A 19,274-nucleotide genomic window follows, 5' to 3' on the forward strand; every position below is an offset into this window, starting at 1 on the left:
ATGAAGAATAAAAGTTAGGCAGGCTACGTCTGATTGTAGCTATGAGTAGTCCGATCGGAATCATAGACAATCCACTTGGATTCAAAGGCTCCGTAAAAAAGGATGGTGTCAAAAATAATTTCCGGAAGCACTTAAGCTCCAGGAGTAGGAGTACGATGCGGCAACGTTACTAGCTCCCGTCAGCAGCTCGTGTTATGATAATGCTTAATTGTGCGTAGAAGAACTGAGAGTTGGACGAGCTGAATACAGTTCATTTTGGAAATACTCAGCGCGCATGGATGAGGACAAAGACGAGTAGACACACCAACGCTTTCTCGCAACTAATCTTTGTTGCAAAGGAAACCCAGAAAATTGGCACATGACCAGAAAAACACCCACTGCATACAGGGCGAAGGCATGTCCCGATTCTCTGTGTATATACGTGCTGTCCTCCACAATAATGGTTAGTTGTGAGAAAGCACTTGCGTGTCCACTAGTCTTCGTCCATGTCCGTGTGCGCTTTTTCCAAAACTAGTCGTCTACGGTTAGCCCTCAACGACATGCACACTCGGAGCGCTTCCGGTTCAAATTCCGCTTTCTTATTTGGCTGCAGTCACGCCCGATGACAATTTATGTGTTTGGTTCAAATCTTCGACGATTTCCTGATTTGCTACACGGTTGCGAGAGGGCTTTTACTCCCTTTACTTCCTATCCTCACATATAACAATTAGAATGAATTCTTAACGTGCGATACAATACGTAAAGCACCGTACGTCAAAGGTGCAAATTTCATCTTACTAAGCCGTGTGAATGGGCCAGCGTAAAGTTGGCCTAGCAAGTGTGTTCGGGATCCAAGGATGCCGTGCTGACTCCCATCTCTGCCTTCTCAAATTTTCGTTTTGACGTAAGGTCACTTATGTTTCGATTGCACCGCTCCACGTGGACGCAACAACGTTTTAGCCGATCCTTTTTCATACTTGTACTAACGCCGCTGGGTTCGCCCCGTTATTAGTTGCAATGATAAAATCAGGTCTTCGTAGACGACGCACTGCATCTGATCTGTTCCCTGTAAAGTTGGGACAATGAGTTCTTCAGGCCACATGACGCCGCAGAGCACCTGCCTCAATGCACAGGAACAGCACGAAACTGTGAGACAAAGAGTACCCGTAAAAGACAAATAAATATCGTTTACTCAAAACACGCTTTGGGTGAGTTCCCTGCGCGAAGGAAGGTAAAAACGAAACGTAAAGGAGCAAGGAAGAGCGTATGGCACAATATATGTGACGCAGGTCGCAACCTGCCGAAACAGGAAGAGGGGCTTCGTCGACTCACCAGCGGCGATGCCATGAGTGCTGGACACTCATTTCCGGCGGCGGAAGCAGGAGACGGCGTTGAAGTAGCAGCGCCAGAACATCTTTCCCTCCCCGCGACGCCGCAACTCCATCTGGGGTGGATGGCTGAGCTCGGTGTCGGCGTTGAAGGCTCGTAGCAAGGGCTGCATCAGCTTGTTCAACAGCATTGTCGAACGTTTGGGTGGGGGTGCCTGCAAACAACGCACACCACGCTTTGAAGACCCGAGAACCAGGTTAGCAGCGATTGTCATCGACGCTTGAAATATTGAGGCTCCTGAGGAGGATCAACAATTGATTTTCTCAGAAGAGATTTCCAAAATACGACTACCGTTCTGAGCTCCTTCTAGCGGTTAATGTGCGAACATGCCATTTATATCAGATGTTAGTGGTTAGCGCTGCCCAAAAGAATGTTCCTGGGAGCAGCGCGGACTAAGGAACTCTTCATTTTATAGTTACAGCATTTCAATTAAAAACGCTGCTGTCACAGCAAACCTGACGTTCTCAGGCGAGGCACGACCAAATATAAAACCCTTGTATCGCCGCCAAAACTATTCTGGAACACAAACAAGCAAAAATATTAGCTATATCTTGTGATCAAATATCATTTGCTGGACCACACCGCAAGCTACTTGTATTAAAAAGCACGGAAATCGCGAGGGTGCGCAAAAAGTCGATCAATTTGATAGCCTTCCTAAGGCAAGACTATGACAAATGCCACGAAGCGAGCGCAATACGGCTTTTTCTTTTCAGTGCGTGATCTATGTACATAAATGGAAGAAAGACAAAGATGCTTGAATGTTTTAAAGCAGTAGTTAAGGGGTAGGCTGGATCAGACCTTCAATATTTCAATCGTCATTATGCGTCTTTGCTCACCCTGAATGATTTCACGTTTCAACACGACGTCCTCAATAGCGGCAATGTTTGCCGCGATGATGTTTTATCTCGAACTGCAAATTTGCTCTATTCCTCACTGAAGCGCATTAACGGAAATAATTTTCACAAGGTGCGTAACGTATACCTCCTCGTCTCCTGTGCCTACGTCATTTTCTGATTATGTCTATGCATAAATTTGCTTTGTAGGAAAACATTGTTCTTTTGGTACACTTCACCTTTCGATTCCGACGCATCCTCTCAAAAGGCTGTACCTGGACAATGCAAATTGACTTCGCCAACCGGATGGCAGAAGTCGTGCGCATAGTCAACGGCCTTCACGTTATCGTAGATATCACATGGCATAATCCTTCAGACGGCATTCTTAGCGCAAAAAAACACACACGCATACGAGAGAAAAGGAGGGACACGGGACAAGCGCTACTACATCTGGTTTATTGCACTGAAAAGATCTGCAATATATAGGAAAGACTACACTCTCCTTTTTTCTCGTGTGCATGCGTGGTTTTTTTGCGATAAGAATGCCGTCTCAAGCTGAAAACCATCTAGCCCGTCTAAAATTTCTTTTAAATCACATTGCATAATGTCAGGGATTTTTGGATGGTGACCACGTTTTCAGCTATTATAGTAAGGAATCTAGCGTAGATCGTTTCGTTCTAGTTGGTTCATTTTGGACGCAAAAAAAAAACTGCGCTAGCGTGGCACGGATGACTTTGTTTGTATTTGTGCCTGTCCGTCATCCGCGGTTTTCGCGCGGCTCTTACTTTGGACCTCGTGTGTCGTGAATCACATATTTTGTTTTCTTTTTAATAACCACTCCAAAGTGCGTTTTGTACCGGTCATCATCATATATGTTTCAGAGTGACTGTAAAACTACTTCTTTCGCCACCAACCCGTACTTCTTCTTACGTCATATATTTATTTTCCCGTACAGTAAAGGGCTGTAAGCCTTTCCCAGTTCAGCGATTACACAGCGCTTCGTTCAGTATAGAAGTACATCAACGTTTACAATGCTTGGAAGTTCATGTTCGGCAAAAGAATGTAAAGCAAAAAGCAAACAAACATAGCTTCTAGCGCGGCTTCCTTTGCTAAACCTAAATCTTCATTACTACACTAACTCGCAATGCCGTGTTATAAGGATGAGCTACCTTTTTTTTTTTCTATTACGAATGCAAATGAAGTTCTTTGGTCGATACATGTAAAAACAGACAACCGAAATGAAAAACTTGCGATTGTATTCATTGCCTCTCTGAAGATCGAAGTACAGCGTACTTTTGTTTTTCAGCTTAAACTCAATTTTACTAACTTCTTACCTCGAGCAGATTCCTGCCATTAGGTTTAAACTGGATTAGTAGGAGCTCTTACTGCCAAGTTCAAATCGGGTTAAACCCGCGTTAAACTCGAGAATGCTTCTCATAGAGAATGCGCATTTTGCGCGCACATATCTGAGGCGGGCGCACAGAGCTTAGTGTTATGAGCTGTGATTTTTCCGCTGGTGCCTTTTTGATCGACTGAATAACTGAAACCTCTATTTTCCCTTTTTCGTGATAACGCACCCGTACCTGTGGGTAAGGTCGATAAGCAATTTAGCAAGACGGAACTGCATGGCTGTTTATTAGACGTTTTTTCCTAACCGCAGAGTAAGGAGCCGTGCTTCGAGGTTCTGCATGTTTTAAAATAATTCGGCAATGCTGTATTAATGTTTTCGCAATATGCCGAGGCGGCCATCTTTTGCATAAGCGCGGAGCTCTTGCACATGATACTAGTAATGTAAACAGGGACGTAGTTGTAATATGTATATGAGAATAAAAAATGACATTTGGTGAAGCATTCTTTAAAGCAAATATTCCTGCAATCATTATCATGGCAATTAATCGGGAGTTTCTTTTTCCTGATCAAATGGGTAAAATAAATGAAGACGAGGCAAGCGAACTTATTGATTCTGGTAAAAGATATACAGATAATTTGTTATGCTGCAAGAACGATCCGAAAACCCGAAATTAACGGAATTCGACGCGAGAAATATAAGTCAATTTTACCTCTAATCTCTCAGCGCTCGTCTGTTGTGCTTCTCTTCTTCTGTGTTTCGTGTCTTCGCGCTGTTCCACCCACTATGTAGGGAAATAATAAAACCTGAACACTAAGGGCACTAACTTAAGCAGGTGCTGTACTTTTCAAATTGATCAACGAAATACACAATATCAGCTTAAAATATGCTTACTCGTGGCGGCCAGTAACTGATAATAGGTTGAATTTTTACCAGAAAGCTCAACGTTCAGCCTCACCACATTGTATTTAAATTTGATAATGGTCCTTGGAAATGCACAGAGGTGTCCCAATTACTCGCACTCGGATTTTTCTTCAAGTTATTTCTCAACGCTTTGATTTCCTTGTAATCCCTTATAATTCTGTAAATTATTTTTATCGTTCTCAGTTTTTTACCTTCATTTCTTGCAGACACGTTCATACGGAAATGGTGGCGCCCTGGTGCACGTAATCTACTGTAACTGCTCTACCCAAGAACGTCATTAACGACGTTTGGGATCTGAAGCGCTCAGAACGCTTTTCGCGTATCACACAATTAGTTTGTCATATAAATGAGCACAAAGGTATAAGAGAGAAAGAAAAAGATAATGATACCAATCAGATATATAAAGAACTAAAAACGAATGAGTGATGCAGTTAATTGATTACTCATTATTGTTACGTAACAATATTTAAGGAACCGTCCAGTTGCTTGTAACATGAACCGTAAAGGTGTCCCACTGTAAAAAGAGAATAATGAGGCCGTGTCATTAGTTGTTGACTTAAAACCGCTGAGAAATAAGCGTGCAAAGAAAGGTAACATGTATTTCAAACAAGCTTGAATCAGAGCACAAGTTTATCGCCTGTGCAATCGCAATAAACTTGTTTGGTAAACATGAGCGCTAGAATTCTAGAAGGTGACCAAATTAGGATCAATTTTTGTCGTAAGGAGTGGCGACGACGGGGCTTATTTTGTGCGCGTCTTTTTTGCCTTGGTTATACAGTTTCCATTGTTTATCGAAGTCTGCATACCAGAATCGCAAGTAACTGTGCGTAATTTTCACACAAACAGAAGCTGAGAAGACGCCCAACGCTTAAAGAACGAAGCTGTTTATAAACAGCATCAGTAACGCCTCTGGTTAGTTATGCAAAACTTAATAATTCGCCTATGAGGGCAGATTACCGCAAGCAGAAAAAGGCACGGGCTCTCACTGAGGAATAATAAAGGTTGTTTCTCTTCGAGCTCTGAGTATGTTTTCGGGATAATGCACCGGGCTCTTTGGTTCTACAAACTTTAAACTAATCCTTCTCTCGTGATGATAACGGCGCAGATAACATTTAGTCAAGCCTCACCTTTCAAGAGCTCGAGGAAGTGGTGGCCTCCCCACCCTATATTCCTATTATTTGTTTTTGTTTTTCCCATGGTGCCAGAGTCTGAATAATTCATCGTGAGCAGGCGAGCGGGCTAACGCGAGCGCTACGTTACAACGGTCGCCCCGGTTGGTTGACCTTGCGTGGCCTCCTTGGCTAATTGAAGCTCTCAAATCCTCCTCCTACGATTGCTTTTACTTTTCCTTCGTTCTCTCACTGTTCTTCCATTCCCTGCCTTCTCGGAGCAGTGCACAGAGTTTCGTGTGTGCGTGCTGCTCATCACTCTCTGCGTAGATAAAGACACTGAGCAAAATAAAAAAGGAAATAAAAAGAAAGTGGGACACAGATTTTGTGCGAAACCATCAGGGGGACACCGCCGTCAGCGGCTAAGGCGATTATGACAAGGAGCGTTCCAACTTGTTTCTCCGCCTCGAGGCAGGGACAAAGGAATTACCCGCCCCCAGGAGAGCCAGGGCGTTCGCCGATGCAAAAGTTGGGCGCCTAAGTAATGGGAGTACCGCAGGGGCGCCGACGGTATGGTGATCACGTCACTACGCTTCTCGCGTCCTTTTGGCAGCAGCTACTGAGTGTGCTTTCCTAGAACATGCTGTCGGGCCTGCAAGTGAGAGTACGTAGGCTGGAGGAGATAGGAGAACATCCGGTGTGCACGTATGCTCTGCCTGTCTTTGAAAAGGGCATCACTTGCACTAGCGGGAGGGATGACACGCTTTAGTCATGCCAGCCCTCGTTACTACAAAGTTCGGGTTTTAGCGGTGGTAACAAATTCCACTCTTCTAGCACGATCAACGACGACGTCAAGAAATTGCGCATACTGACCTTAGAAGATGAGCACGAAGAGAATTCAGCATTCATGTTTCATTTGACGATCCTGTTTAGCGTTTATTGTTACTTCAAAGAGTGCACCAAGGTGTTCGCCAAGGCTGCACTGGTGTTTGTACTTGGTGAACTCATTTCTCATAGAAGCATGTATGCTACGCAATCTGTGTTAAAATTATACACCCTGAAGTGCTTGCTTATAATTCCTGTAACTGCCCTGGTTGCACCTTACCTGCAATCAGAATCCCGAAGTTGATAGAAATATCTCTGCACCTATACAGCTTAGGTATTTTAGGAATGGTTTCAGGAGTCCGGTCATACGTCTGAGAGGCAGATGCCTTGAGTTGTATACATTTGACAAAAAGTGTACTTGCTTGATTGTAGTTACTGGTGCCTTCGTACAGGCTCCCGCATGATGCTGGGAAGTAAGGCAGTTGTCCATTAAGTAAATAGAATAAAACGTGCACCAATGATTCATTTGTCATAACAATCCTACGTTCAATACAATGGAAGAGCTATTCCTTTTTGATTCCAAATCGGGTAAATATGCAGACCACCTGCAGCAAAAACAAAATGAGTCCCCTGTCCTTAATACTTGTTAAAGAAATATTGTAACTGGTTCTTTGGCATGCGCTTATGTTATTTGATTGTAATTTTCGTAACCACCAAAAAGAATTTAAGCATCGTATTTACACAGGCCGTAGGAATGAAATAGCTTAACAATTTCTTTGTGAGTCGCCATGCACAAAAACACACACCTTTATATTTCACTCTTACCAGGTGTTACAGGATGCAACACTAATAACCGCACAGAAATTTTGAATTTGCTAGAACCATAATTTTCATGTGGCAGCCTTCTCTCGGTGCTTGCCTATTTTCTCCCAGAAAGGAAAAACATCTCGATATTTCTGTTTCTTCTCTTTGTCACCTCCCAACTTTACCAGATGGACGGTGTGAGATAGCTGTTCCGTGTAACAGTCTGAACTGGTAACTAGTTTCAACTGTCTCGCTGCCATTATGATCATCTATCATATGCAAATTATGCTACATTCATATACTATTATATGCAATAAAAACAAACAAAACAGAAAGTGGTTATAACCTGAAAAAGGAAAGTTTACATAAGGCACTGAAACATGGTATGCCAATCAGGCTAATAAGCTTCGTAATAAGACTCGTGCTCAACATTCCGGTGTCACAAAGGAATGTAAAAAAACAGAATTACACATAAGAAACAGATGCAAGTACGTGGCTTGCTCGAATGCGTTAATGCAAAAAGAATATTCATACTAACTGAGTTTTTTGGCCTGCTCATGAGAAATCGCTCGGCAGAGTACGTTTCCGCCTGCAATCTACTATGATCTCGTACTATACATAGCAGATGTAATCGCAGGAGATTTTATTTTCCATATTTGGCAGCTATTCAATCACTAATTTCTTTATTGTGTTATTGCGTCACCGTGGCCTAAATCGGCCTACAACGGCTCCTATTCTCCGTCAGATCATTTGTTAAAGTAGGGCAGCCCTGACACCTCGTTCACACGTTATCCACGATGCGGCATGCTCCGGTCGGAACCACGTGTTATGGCCCCATGACTGCAGCGCGTGTGGCGCTTCAAAAAACGTCTGGTATGCAGCGCAGTCCTGCGGGTCCTTATATATGGTCAGACTTTACTGTGACAAGCGGAGAAGGTCTTTAGCGAAAGAAAGCAAAAAGGCGACAGAAGGCTGCAGAAAAAGTCTTGATTTGCCATTTTCGAAGACTTGAAGGCTATTGATAGTAAAGGAGGCATTGCCCAAGCAGGCGCGACGCCGGGATCAAAGGATGTTAGTGCCAGCGAGCAACATGAGAACATGACTCCGTATTAGCGGCAGGCAGTTCTATAGACAGCTTTGCGAAACGTTTATGGTCAGTATGTACTTAGGGATAGATAGATAGATAGATAGATAGATAGATAGATAGATAGATAGATAGATAGATAGATAGATAGATAGATAGATAGATAGATAGATAGATAGATAGATAGATAGATAGATAGATAGATAGATAGATAGATAGATAGATAGATAGATAGATAGATAGATAGATAGATAGATAGATAGATAGATAGATAGATAGATAGATAGATAGATAGATAGATAGATAGATAGATAGATAGATAGATAGATAGATAGATAGATAGATAGATAGATAGATAGATAGATAGATAGATAGATAGATAGATAGATAGATAGATAGATAGATAGATAGATAGATAGATAGATAGATAGATAGATAGATAGATAGATAGATAGATAGATAGATAGATAGATAGATAGATAGATAGATAGATAGATAGATAGATAATGTTTATTTGAGTGTGCCTCGACAGCCAAGTGGCCTAAAGGAGCGCACACTAGGTCAGATACATCAGAACACTTAATAACATTTAAAACTAGGCATGAAAACAACAATTAGGCAAATATGTCCGTGTCAATGAACGTTTTGTTATACAAGATTTGTATACGAGCCATTGGACAGTTGGCGTGCAAATTGGATAAAATGTGTCAAAACATTTTGCAGCCTTTGCATGCGGCACACGAAAACTCAGTGACATCAGTAGGGTCTCACAGTTAATGAAACCGCGCACAATGTTTTGCAGAAACTGCATGTCACGTATGAGTCGCCTGTCGCCAAGAGTACACATTTTGAGGTCTGCCAAGACAGAATCGTAGTCGTAGAAACGACGGCGTCCAATATATCTGTCGTAAAAGATGCGTATGAACTTAAGCTGGACATTTTCAATTTTTGCGCAATAGGTGGCAGATAAGTTATTTCAGGCTACTGACGCGAACTCAAGACGCGGTCTCACAAGGGCACAGTATAGAGTACGTAGACATTCGTGCCGTTGAAATTTTTTTGTTAGTCTAGAGATAAGACCGATATGTCTCAATGCGCGTAACACAATTGAATTTACATGCAATCTAAAATGAAGCCTTGAATCAACAACAACACCAAGGTCTCGTACATGGGCCACACGAGAAATATGATCCGCCAAAAGTGTATAATCAAACACAACTGCGTCGCGTTTCCTAATTAGAGACATGACGGAAGCCTTCCTAATATTCAACTTTAAGCGATTCAACAGACACCATTTCTCGACGTTGTTAATGTCAGCTTGCAATTGGCGGCAGTCCTCAATATCTCCAATATTACGGAATAATTTGAAATCATCTGCGATGAGCAAAATTCCCGAGTCCTTGACATGTAACGGCAAATCATTAACAAACACTAAAAACAACAACGGTCCTAAGTTGGAGCCTTGAGGCACTCCTGAAGATGATAGAAATTCGTTTGACACACAGCCGGAAAATCAGACCATGTTACGGCGGCTGCCAAGGTAGCTTTTGAGCCACCTACAGTACATGGGGCAAAGTCCGTATTTTTCCATCTTCATCAGAAGTATCTCATGGGAAACCGTATCGAAAGCTTTAGTCATGTCAAAGTAGACTGCGTCTACCTGACCGCGATTAAATACATGTGGGCCAGTATAATCAAGAAAGCTGCATAAATTCGTTTCCACAGATCGACCTTTTAAAATTCCGTGGTGCAGAATTGAGATCTTCTGCTTGAAGTATGAGCCCATGCGTTCGTACATAACCATTTCAAAAACTTTCGCAAAAGAACAAATCAGTGACACAAGTCGAAAGTTGTTCACATCACAAGCATCGCCAGACTTGAATACAGGAAGAACTACTGACAATTTCCAATGACAAGAAAAAACACCAGTTCGCAATGATAAGTTGAACAAATGCGCTAAAACAGGGCCAAAATGTCAGCGCATCCTTTGATTACGAAGCTAGAAATTTCATCAACTCCTGTTGAAAGTTTTGGCTTAAGTTTCTGAATCGCCAAAAGAACCTCATGCTCGGTAACATTATCATAAGCCAAACAGTCAGCGCTGTCTTCAGAAGTGATAAGAGCTGGTGCGTTATCATGGCGCACAAAACAAGAGCTGAAGTGATCAGCAAAAGCTTGGCACACATCTTGAGGTTTAAAACAGATACTATCGCGCGTCTTTATCACAGCAGCACTAATTTTATCATTTCGTTGCTTGCGCACAAAATCCCAAAAAACTGTTTGGTTCCTTTTTGAAGTTCTGTTCAAGAAGTTTGTGGCACTCGGCTTCATCACGTGCAATCAGTTTTTTCACAATTTTTCTGCACAATGAATATCTTTGGTACCAATACTCACTTTCTGATTTCACGTAGAGTTTATGATACTTCTGTTTTTTCTTCAAGTAATGTCTCAAATCGCGCGAGAACCAGCAAGGAAATCTACACTTCTTCGATTTACGGCGTGGTATACATGTTTTCATTATACCCTGTACAACTGATGTAAGTAGCTCGACGCCTGTGTTTACATTATCAATCTCAAGCAATTCTGACCAGTCGTAGGCCTGAAGATCATTGTACAGCTTCAGGTAATTGCCATACGCGTATCTAAATTTTTCTGGCACCATCTCACGCACTGGACGAAAAGACAAAAAGAACGACAATGTAAACGGGCAATGATATTTGCCTATCAGAACAAGAGGATCGCGTACCGCTTGCAAGCCAAAAAGAGGCACAATAGATAGAATTAGGTATAAAATGTTTCCAGCACAGTTCTTCATTGCATTGCATTGATGTAAACCATGGAAATTACTAGAACCAATTAAACATTCGGCATTTTCTCGAGTTGCTGTGCAGTCACTAGTGACCAAACCAGAGGACCAATCGACCTTAGGAAGATTAGTCTCCGTAAATGTGAACCTTGTATTTCGAAAAATCGATTTTTTCCCCAATATCTAAGAAATGATCGGCAAAAATGTTAGGAGCAGAATTTGGTGGAAAGTAGTAACCGCCAACTAGATAGTGCGATTTGTCACACGTTGGAATTTCTAACCACACACATTCTTCGTATGTCTCCAGATCTGGTCTCCTAAATGCATTTAGCAAAGAACGGCAGGCTATCAGAACTCCGCCCCCGTATTTAATCTTGTCAGAATAGACCCTGTCGGCCCTGAAGACAGCATACTCATCTGAGAAATAAGACGCACTTGAACATAATGAGTTTAGCTACGTTTCTGTCAGGCATATAATGTCATACTCACATTCGTATGCATTCGCGAAGAGATAGAGATATGAGATATGGGATATGTTAGGTTTGACGTGCGGGCAGCCCACTGGCTATATAACATCTGCCATAGTGAAAGGCTGCATACTGAATTCAACTACTTGCCTTTTCTTTAACTCGCACCGACATTGCACGGTACACAAGCAAGTTTGAAACTCGGCATCAGGCATATAATTGCACTGAGGCTTGTTAGATATTGAACCTGTAGATCTCACTACGCCGAACGACACTTCCTGCGTACGATATTTTTATTTTTGCCTTAACTTATTACTGCTCTTAGTTTTTCTTTCGCGTCTTCGCGCTTGGCATACATCATTTATTCAACACAGGTTATCAGAAGAGGTTAAGGAGCACGGAGACTTGTCCATATTTTCTCTTCATCTTGGACACAATTATGTCACCTGAAAATGTTCCAGAGAACTCGATGACGTGCGACGCTCGTTCATTTTGTGTTTTTGTTTAGAGCTGCACTTGAAACGAAGACCTTGAATGCTCATTTGCGCAGTGGAATGTTTTTAATTGAGGCGGAAACTCTGATCAGTTCGGAACATTGAAAACCCTATTTCCTAGCGCTTAGGGCGCAAAGCACAGAACGAGGACATAATAATTCATAGCTAAGGGAATATGATTTAAAATGTTTTAGTCTGCCGTAAGCAGACAGAACCGCAATGCACATAGTAAACAACGTAGGTGCAAAAAGAAGACGACGTTCGGCGTCACTTTACGGCATGACACGAATTTAATCGCCCTTGTTAGCTCTTCCATGTGCATGCTGTTTGCTACTCACCGAATTATCAATAACCAATCAATAAGTTAGTTCCTCTATTATCTCACGCTGGCCCATTCGCGTAGCGTGCTAACGTAAAAAAATTACATGAAAGGTCACCTGACATTAGTGCACAATCCAGCTCCAATAAAACGTAATTCTATTATGCGTCAAGAAGTGGGGTGACCGGAAGCTGTTGTAATGTCGCGTAAACATAAAACGAATGAATTAGCCTCAGATAAAAACGGAACGCTGTCCCCATGTAGGGAAAGAGGTGTCCCTGGAAGCTAAAATAGCCATTTCAGCGAATGGTCAAAACATGAGATCTCAAACAGTAAAAAAGATCCTTTCCTTTGATATTGTCTCTGCTTCTGGGCAAACAGAGAAAGAGCAAATCACATTTTCATCGAAAACTGGTTTGTTGCGGCAAGGACATTGGAAAAAACTAACATTTGAAAGCGGCGAATTGCAAATTTCCGATGAACACTTCTCGCACCGTCAAAGCACAGGCAGGTTACCCTAACACAAAGGTATATTTCGCCTTTTTATGTGTTTTTGCAATACTGTGAGACACGTTTGGCCACCAAGGTAAGAATAGAACATGGCTTCGCACGGGACGGATCCCTTGTCGGGCTTTTCTTGTTTGGGGGACAGTCGTAGCATGTTTACAGGACGAAAGCGTCGTTCCTGCGTGTTTTCTTTAGCGAATGTGGACTCGAAAAAGGCGACATGAACGGGACGCAAGGCTCAAAGCGCAGCTACGCCGGTTTCACTGTTATCGCACCTAGGCTAAAGCTGCCTTCTATTTTGCTGTTGTCTATGTAAGGCTCGCAGCACGTTGCCCTGCATTTTTGTTTCGGTTGCTTTCTCACTTCTCGTGTTTGCTTCTTTACCGCCAGATGCAATATAAAGCACTACTGTTACCATCTACGGTTTTCACAAAACCGTAACTGTAGCAATGTAGAGAAAAACAATTTTGATTGGAATTAAAAACTGCTTAACGCTGTAATGATGAAATCTTGATATTCTCGTCGTGAGTTCCGTTTGTTATCAGTTTTATTGTTTTGTTTTTATTTCATTGACTGTGAGTATGTTTGATTCTGATTTTTTAATTTCACGATTTTTGTTTCGAGGTTCAGTGACCATGAGACACGTATATTGGGAAGGGGGACTATATTGACTGCCACGGTGAATCCCGGATGAACATTGGCTCAGAGAGCTTTCGGGCAAAAAGTCGCCAACATCGAATGGCTGAGACCCAGGCACGTACTGCACGACACGGGCCTTGGTGATATCCTCATGTGGGACAGCGTTCCGTGTCGGTAGGTATTTCTGGTTTGCATTTCGGGTGAACAGGGTGAAGGTCGGCTCTCTCGTCGTGTCTTGTGATCGTGTGGTTAGCGTCTCGGCTTGGTGAGGTCATTTGGCTGCGTCTCTTTTCCGTTGTGTCTTGGGGTCAGAGCGGGCGATTGGACGGGTAAACGGCGAGGTCGCGTCGGGTCCGGCAGGGTGGGAAACAGCCATGCGATACGTCCCAAGAACGTACTGCCGAAGATGGAAGCAGATGCGAGTCGCCGAAGCTCCAAGGCTAGGATAGGATGAACGCATCGCGCTCCTCCGCCAGAATGTTACGGGGCGGCAAACCCATGCACACAAGAAAAACGAACAAGATCTATGGGGATGAGCGATGACGTTTAATGAATATCGGGAGGGGGGGGGGGGGGCAGCTCGACCGCTCCTGCCCACGCCACGGCCCGAGTTTTCTTCCTCGTCCCTAACAACATTAATCCGGCTTGTGCTCAAGCGACGGAATGCAGCTATGGTTATGAATGGCGGGTTCCAAGGATATATAATCTGCTTCCAAGGAAACAATACAAATGTGGCAGTCAGTGATGTTGCATTTGGATGCAATAAAAAAAGCCAAAGTGCGCCGAGCTGCTTTTCGTTAACGTCCTTGGCTTCCAACCCAATGGACGTCGATTCGGTTCTCACCTTCCAAGACAGGTTTCTTTTTACTTAATAAGGTTGCCCTCATAAGACAAATCATTGCAGACATGAGGCGCCCTTTGCCTAATTCTTTTAGTATGGCATGTTTTATTCACTTTCTTTCCGCATGTGACGTCACGTAGGCCAAGCGGCTGTTTCGAAATGGGCCCCGCGTGCTGATTGGTCTTCGATGTGATAACCAGAGCGGGCTCCGGTTGTCGTAAAGGGCGAGTCACGCAAGGAATTCACCTAATATTATTCTGCAAAAAAATAAAAAATAAAACGCAATGCATGGAAAAGCTCGGCCACAGCAGCAGCCTCTTGAACAACAGTAGCATACAAATAAAAAAAAAAGGAGCCAGCAATATAATGTGGTCTTTCGGCGTCCTCTGTTGCTCCGCGGAACAATTGCAAGTATAAACGAAGTTACTGTAATTATGTTTGACATTATTTTTGGCACATCAAATAAGACAGACGCATAGAAACTGTCGTTTTTTATTGTTTTGCCTGGTGGTTCTCTTTTAGGTTAGTAACAAAAAACTTTAACAGTAATCTACCTCACGTCACGGAGGAATATTTTTGTGGAGGTGGATGCAGAGTTTAGTTATATCAGTTTTCTAAGCTCCTAAGGCGAGTTTGCCAGACCAAATATTACAGGCACTTTGCGATAGGCCGTCGTTGTGGAGGTATATCGAAGTAGAAACAGGCGATTTACAACGTCACGGCTTTAAAAATGGAAGAGGGCTATAAGGGCTATAAAGTTGTGGTGGTAACAACTGAGTGTTATAGCAGTGGCGCGCACTAGACAAAACAAAAAGCAGCTTTTCTCTCGTAACAACTTCGGAATTCTGAATGCCGTTGAAATTCCCTATGGTTAGGAGCCACAGGCTTTGTATTACTGTTTACTCCTATCTACCAGTTACGTTTATAACGTGTACAAAAGAGACTGCAAGATTACAGAGCTTCACGCAAATGAGAACGTACGTGAGCTGAGCTGCTTTTGCATACATTCTCGCGGGTGTTGACGGTTGTAACGAGCATCCCCGAAGGCATTTCTCTACCGTCACGCAGAAGCTCTTTTGAATGCGCGAGGGGTCTGCGGGGTAGGTCAACTTAATGAAGTGCCTCCCCGTGAGAAAGTGGATGAGAGGAAGTATTCGTTAACGGGGTAAACGCTGTGCAGTCCAGTTCGTTGTCGCTTCAATAACTAGAAATGAAAGGCTGTAGGCAAATAAATAAACCTTTATGAATTTTATGTAACGTAGCTGAGGTAGGTAAGCTATATAAGGTTGTGCCTTCATCATGAGAGTGCCCACTCCGCCAAACGCCCTGGTCACAAGGCCAAAGATAAGAAGCTATGTAACACTTCTACATATATAAAGTTCTATATATATCCAAATGCACCGCTTATTCAAGAGCCCAAAAGGCTCATCTTCCGACGTTTAAGTGCTTAAAGGGGGATTTATATAAACAAGGGGAAAATGTATTCACTTACTTACCACGCTGTTAGCAAGATTGCTTGTGGCATAATCATGCTACCCGAGGTGGTGGTGGTGAACTCTTTTATTGCGCCCAAAAACAGGGGACCAGACAAAGGACCGGTTGCGCTGCCAGGAGTCCTGCGTTTCTCTCTGTTAAATTATCTTCAAGCATAACAGCAACGACAATGAATTTTTCAAATATGAAAGTTTGTCCTGTAGCAACCTCATACTTTGAATGCACTATCTGATTACCGCCATATGCACAAGTATCAAGCATACAATTGTGGAATTTAAATGCGTGACCTGGTATATAGGACACAGATTGTGTTCCGTTGGATTTTATGCACTTGCTCTGTCGTTTCTTCGAAGGTGTCTACAAGTAGCTGGTGCTCAAGCACTAACTAACACAGGGAAACTCTGATGGCTGCTGTGCGACTGAAAAAAGTAATTGACGAATAAACGCAGCAAATCGATAATAATGTGCAGAAATATATACACACTTTTGGCATAACAATAGATGGTGAATGTCTATATTTTCATGCAATAAGTCGGCTTTTCAATAAGCATATATCTGATTCAAGAAACGGCTAATTCTAACAAGCCTCTTTCGATAAGCAACTCTACTTTAAATGGTTATAATATTTCAGAAAATGATTTAATTATCAGGCAACAGATTCTACTCTGCCCCATTTCACTACGGCTATTATTTGTGTTAGAAACGCGTAGGCTCGAAAATGGTGGATAAGTAATGGACAGGCAAGTGCTGCTTATTAATGAGGCACAAAAGTAATTGGCGCAGTTTTCGATTAATAAGAGTTCACGATGGGCAATATTCTTGCGTTCGCTATTGATAGAAGTGTCAACTTCGGAATCCTTTAGCTACGGCCAAAGTTTTTAAATTTACTAAGTGACATGCTTCACTGTCTGAGGAGCATCATTTCAAACGTATAGGCGTTCATATTTTACTAAGCAGTAAAGGTGGTGCATCAGACCAAACCCACTTAAGGCTCTCCGACACGCCAGCTACTTAGGCGTCAATAAGAATTAAAGAGTAAAAGCAGAAATTGCAAAAGGTCATCAATATTCGTTGCATTCACAAGTAACTTCCTGCTGACAGCATCTTAGATTTTAGATAAAGCTACAGGCGCTGCTGGGGATTTTCAAGGACAAGGTTAAAATTCTAGAGGGTGCTTTGAACCACTAAATTGCGATGAGGCGAAACCCAGTAGAGCGCAGTGGATAGTAGCCCTCCACTACGGTACCTATATCTCCCTCTCTTCTTTCCCTCCCACCGTCTTCTCTTCTTTTACAACGTGGTACAAGTCTCTGTGACAGATATCGCGTCTTTTCTATTCTGTAAATCAATTTATAATGCTGCTGGTGCTGCTGAACTAACACTTCCTAAACATCTGGGTATGCTTCAATTTGCTGTGTGGTGCGGCGTTTGAGGAAGCGCCAAATTAAACGCGCCGCACGGACGCCTGGATCGAACGGCCGGAGGGATCAGCTTCTTCTATGCATGATTAGCCTGGTGACGTCATGACCTGTTGTGACGGTACATGGCGCTTCCCTTGTCTAACAGAACCAGAGTTCCATTGAACAGATCAAAGTTCACCGGCATGCTAAAATTCGTTTACAGGAAATTAAAGGCGCAGTATCTGTCACTCGCGGAATCCCGCTATCCTCGCGGTAGACGAGTGGAATTATGATGAACATTTCAAGATCCGGGGCGTGGCGCAGTTGGTAAAGCGCTTTGAGGGGGGATTCAAAGGATGGAGGTTTGATTTGCGGTGGACACAAGGTTTATTTATTTATTTTGAACTATGTCCCTTGAAAGTGTGACACCCTCTGCCGACAGCCTCTGCTGGCAGCTCATGCTGACAACAATGAGGCGTTAAAGGCTTCCGCCTTAGAAGACGACACAAAAGTTTGAGCGCAAACGTTATCCTTGCAAGTAACCAGCAGCACCCGTAGCTTTGTCTAAAACGTTCGATCAGTCACAACCACTACTTACAAGCTCAATTACAACCACTACTTGACGCCACCTGCTGCTCTTATTCTGAGCGAAAAAAAGTGCCGAGTTCTCTTGTTCTCAAGGGCTTCAGAAACCATATGTAAGCTATAACCGAGCGATACATCATCTTCGACCAGTGATATAGCTATATAATTGGGGCAGGTTATGTTAGCCAGCCTAGTGCAAACTGTGCGAATTGAAATGTAGAATAGAAAATGGTAGCCAAGTAAGTTATTGTCTAACATTAATTTTAAACTCCATACACCCGCAACTGCTGAGAGTATGCTCCTCACGGAATTTAACGTGTTATTACTTCTCACCCGATATTTAATAGCTTTTGAAGCGCTTTCATTGAATATATGGTACAGGCTAGGTTTAGCATTTTCTTTACTGAAGTTATCATGCGCTAGGCTGTTGCTGGCTTGTGTTTTAACCGAAGTTGCGGTTAAAACGATATGAAACAAAAAAAAAATTATTCTAGCCAATTCATCTAGATCAAAACCAGCCCACATCGTTCCTCGAGCCGCTTACTTTTTCTCACACTTGGTGTTCATTTTTCTTTATGGATGTAGATGGCTTGCAGTGACTGCAGATAGTAAACAGTAAGAGAGACTATTTCGGCAGATTGCGGTATTTCGGCAAGGTGATGGATGGGGCCATCTGTAAGCGACATATTGCACCAGAACCTCATCTGATGGGACAAAGCCGCACTTTTTAGAGCAACGTTCTTGAGCAGAACTTTATGCACGTTATCTACCTAGTGAGGGACAAAAAAGAAATCCCGCTTCAAAAACCGTAAGACTGAACCTTTGCTCCTTTATCAAGTAACGCACACAAAACGCCATGGTCGTAAACAAAATATTTTTTTTCCCCACGCGTTTTTTCCAAATGGGCTGGGCTTCCGTTTTCTCAATGGAGATTTAGGTGTCTATTAGGTTTCCCGTTTTCTTGTGCTTATTTTCACAGGGAGAGCCTTTTTGTAGCGCGTCATTCTGCGATAATAAAAATAGAGTGCGAAGGATTGTTTTTCCTTTTTCGTCATATGCGGCAACGAAGTACACCTCAGTTGCAGGCTAAAGAAGCAAATCGAACATAAAGGGAAAGTGTCATTGCGGTAGCTGTTGGTATATGTAGCTATTGTTGCTAGCGACATTCTCTGCTTGCTGTTTGAGAATAAGCACATGCTGGGTGGCTTACAAAACAGTACAACAACCGCAGAAAACGCATTTTTCTCAAAAAGCGGCTTCAAGTGCGCACGAAATCGAGGCAGTGCTCGAAGCTGGATTCATCTTTCGAAACCGTTAAGCTGGTGATACCAAAAGAAACTTATAAAGCTTGTGGTCCTCTGTGCACTGTTTGAAAGCAAGAATGATGCGAAATGCGCCTCAATGGGAAAACGTGACACATATCGTTC

General features: G+C 42.8%; 1 protein-coding gene across 1 annotated transcript in view; it reads right to left on the reverse strand.

Moving 5' to 3' along the window:
• Window positions 1–1,339: 1,339 nt before the first annotated feature.
• LOC146195371 (uncharacterized) overlaps window positions 1,340–19,274 on the reverse strand; it is a 165,387-nt gene continuing 147,452 nt past the window's right edge. Inside the window, exon 2 of the mRNA XM_084596781.1 lies at window positions 1,340–1,522. Within this exon, the coding sequence (XP_084452907.1) occupies window positions 1,340–1,522 (183 nt within the window). The remainder of the gene's footprint in view (window positions 1,523–19,274) is intronic.

The sequence above is a fragment of the Amblyomma maculatum genome, chromosome 3, assembly GCF_055883805.1.
Source record: "Amblyomma maculatum isolate TAMU_Amacu chromosome 3, ASM5588380v1, whole genome shotgun sequence".
In the NCBI taxonomy this organism is placed as follows: Eukaryota; Metazoa; Arthropoda; class Arachnida; order Ixodida; family Ixodidae; genus Amblyomma; species Amblyomma maculatum.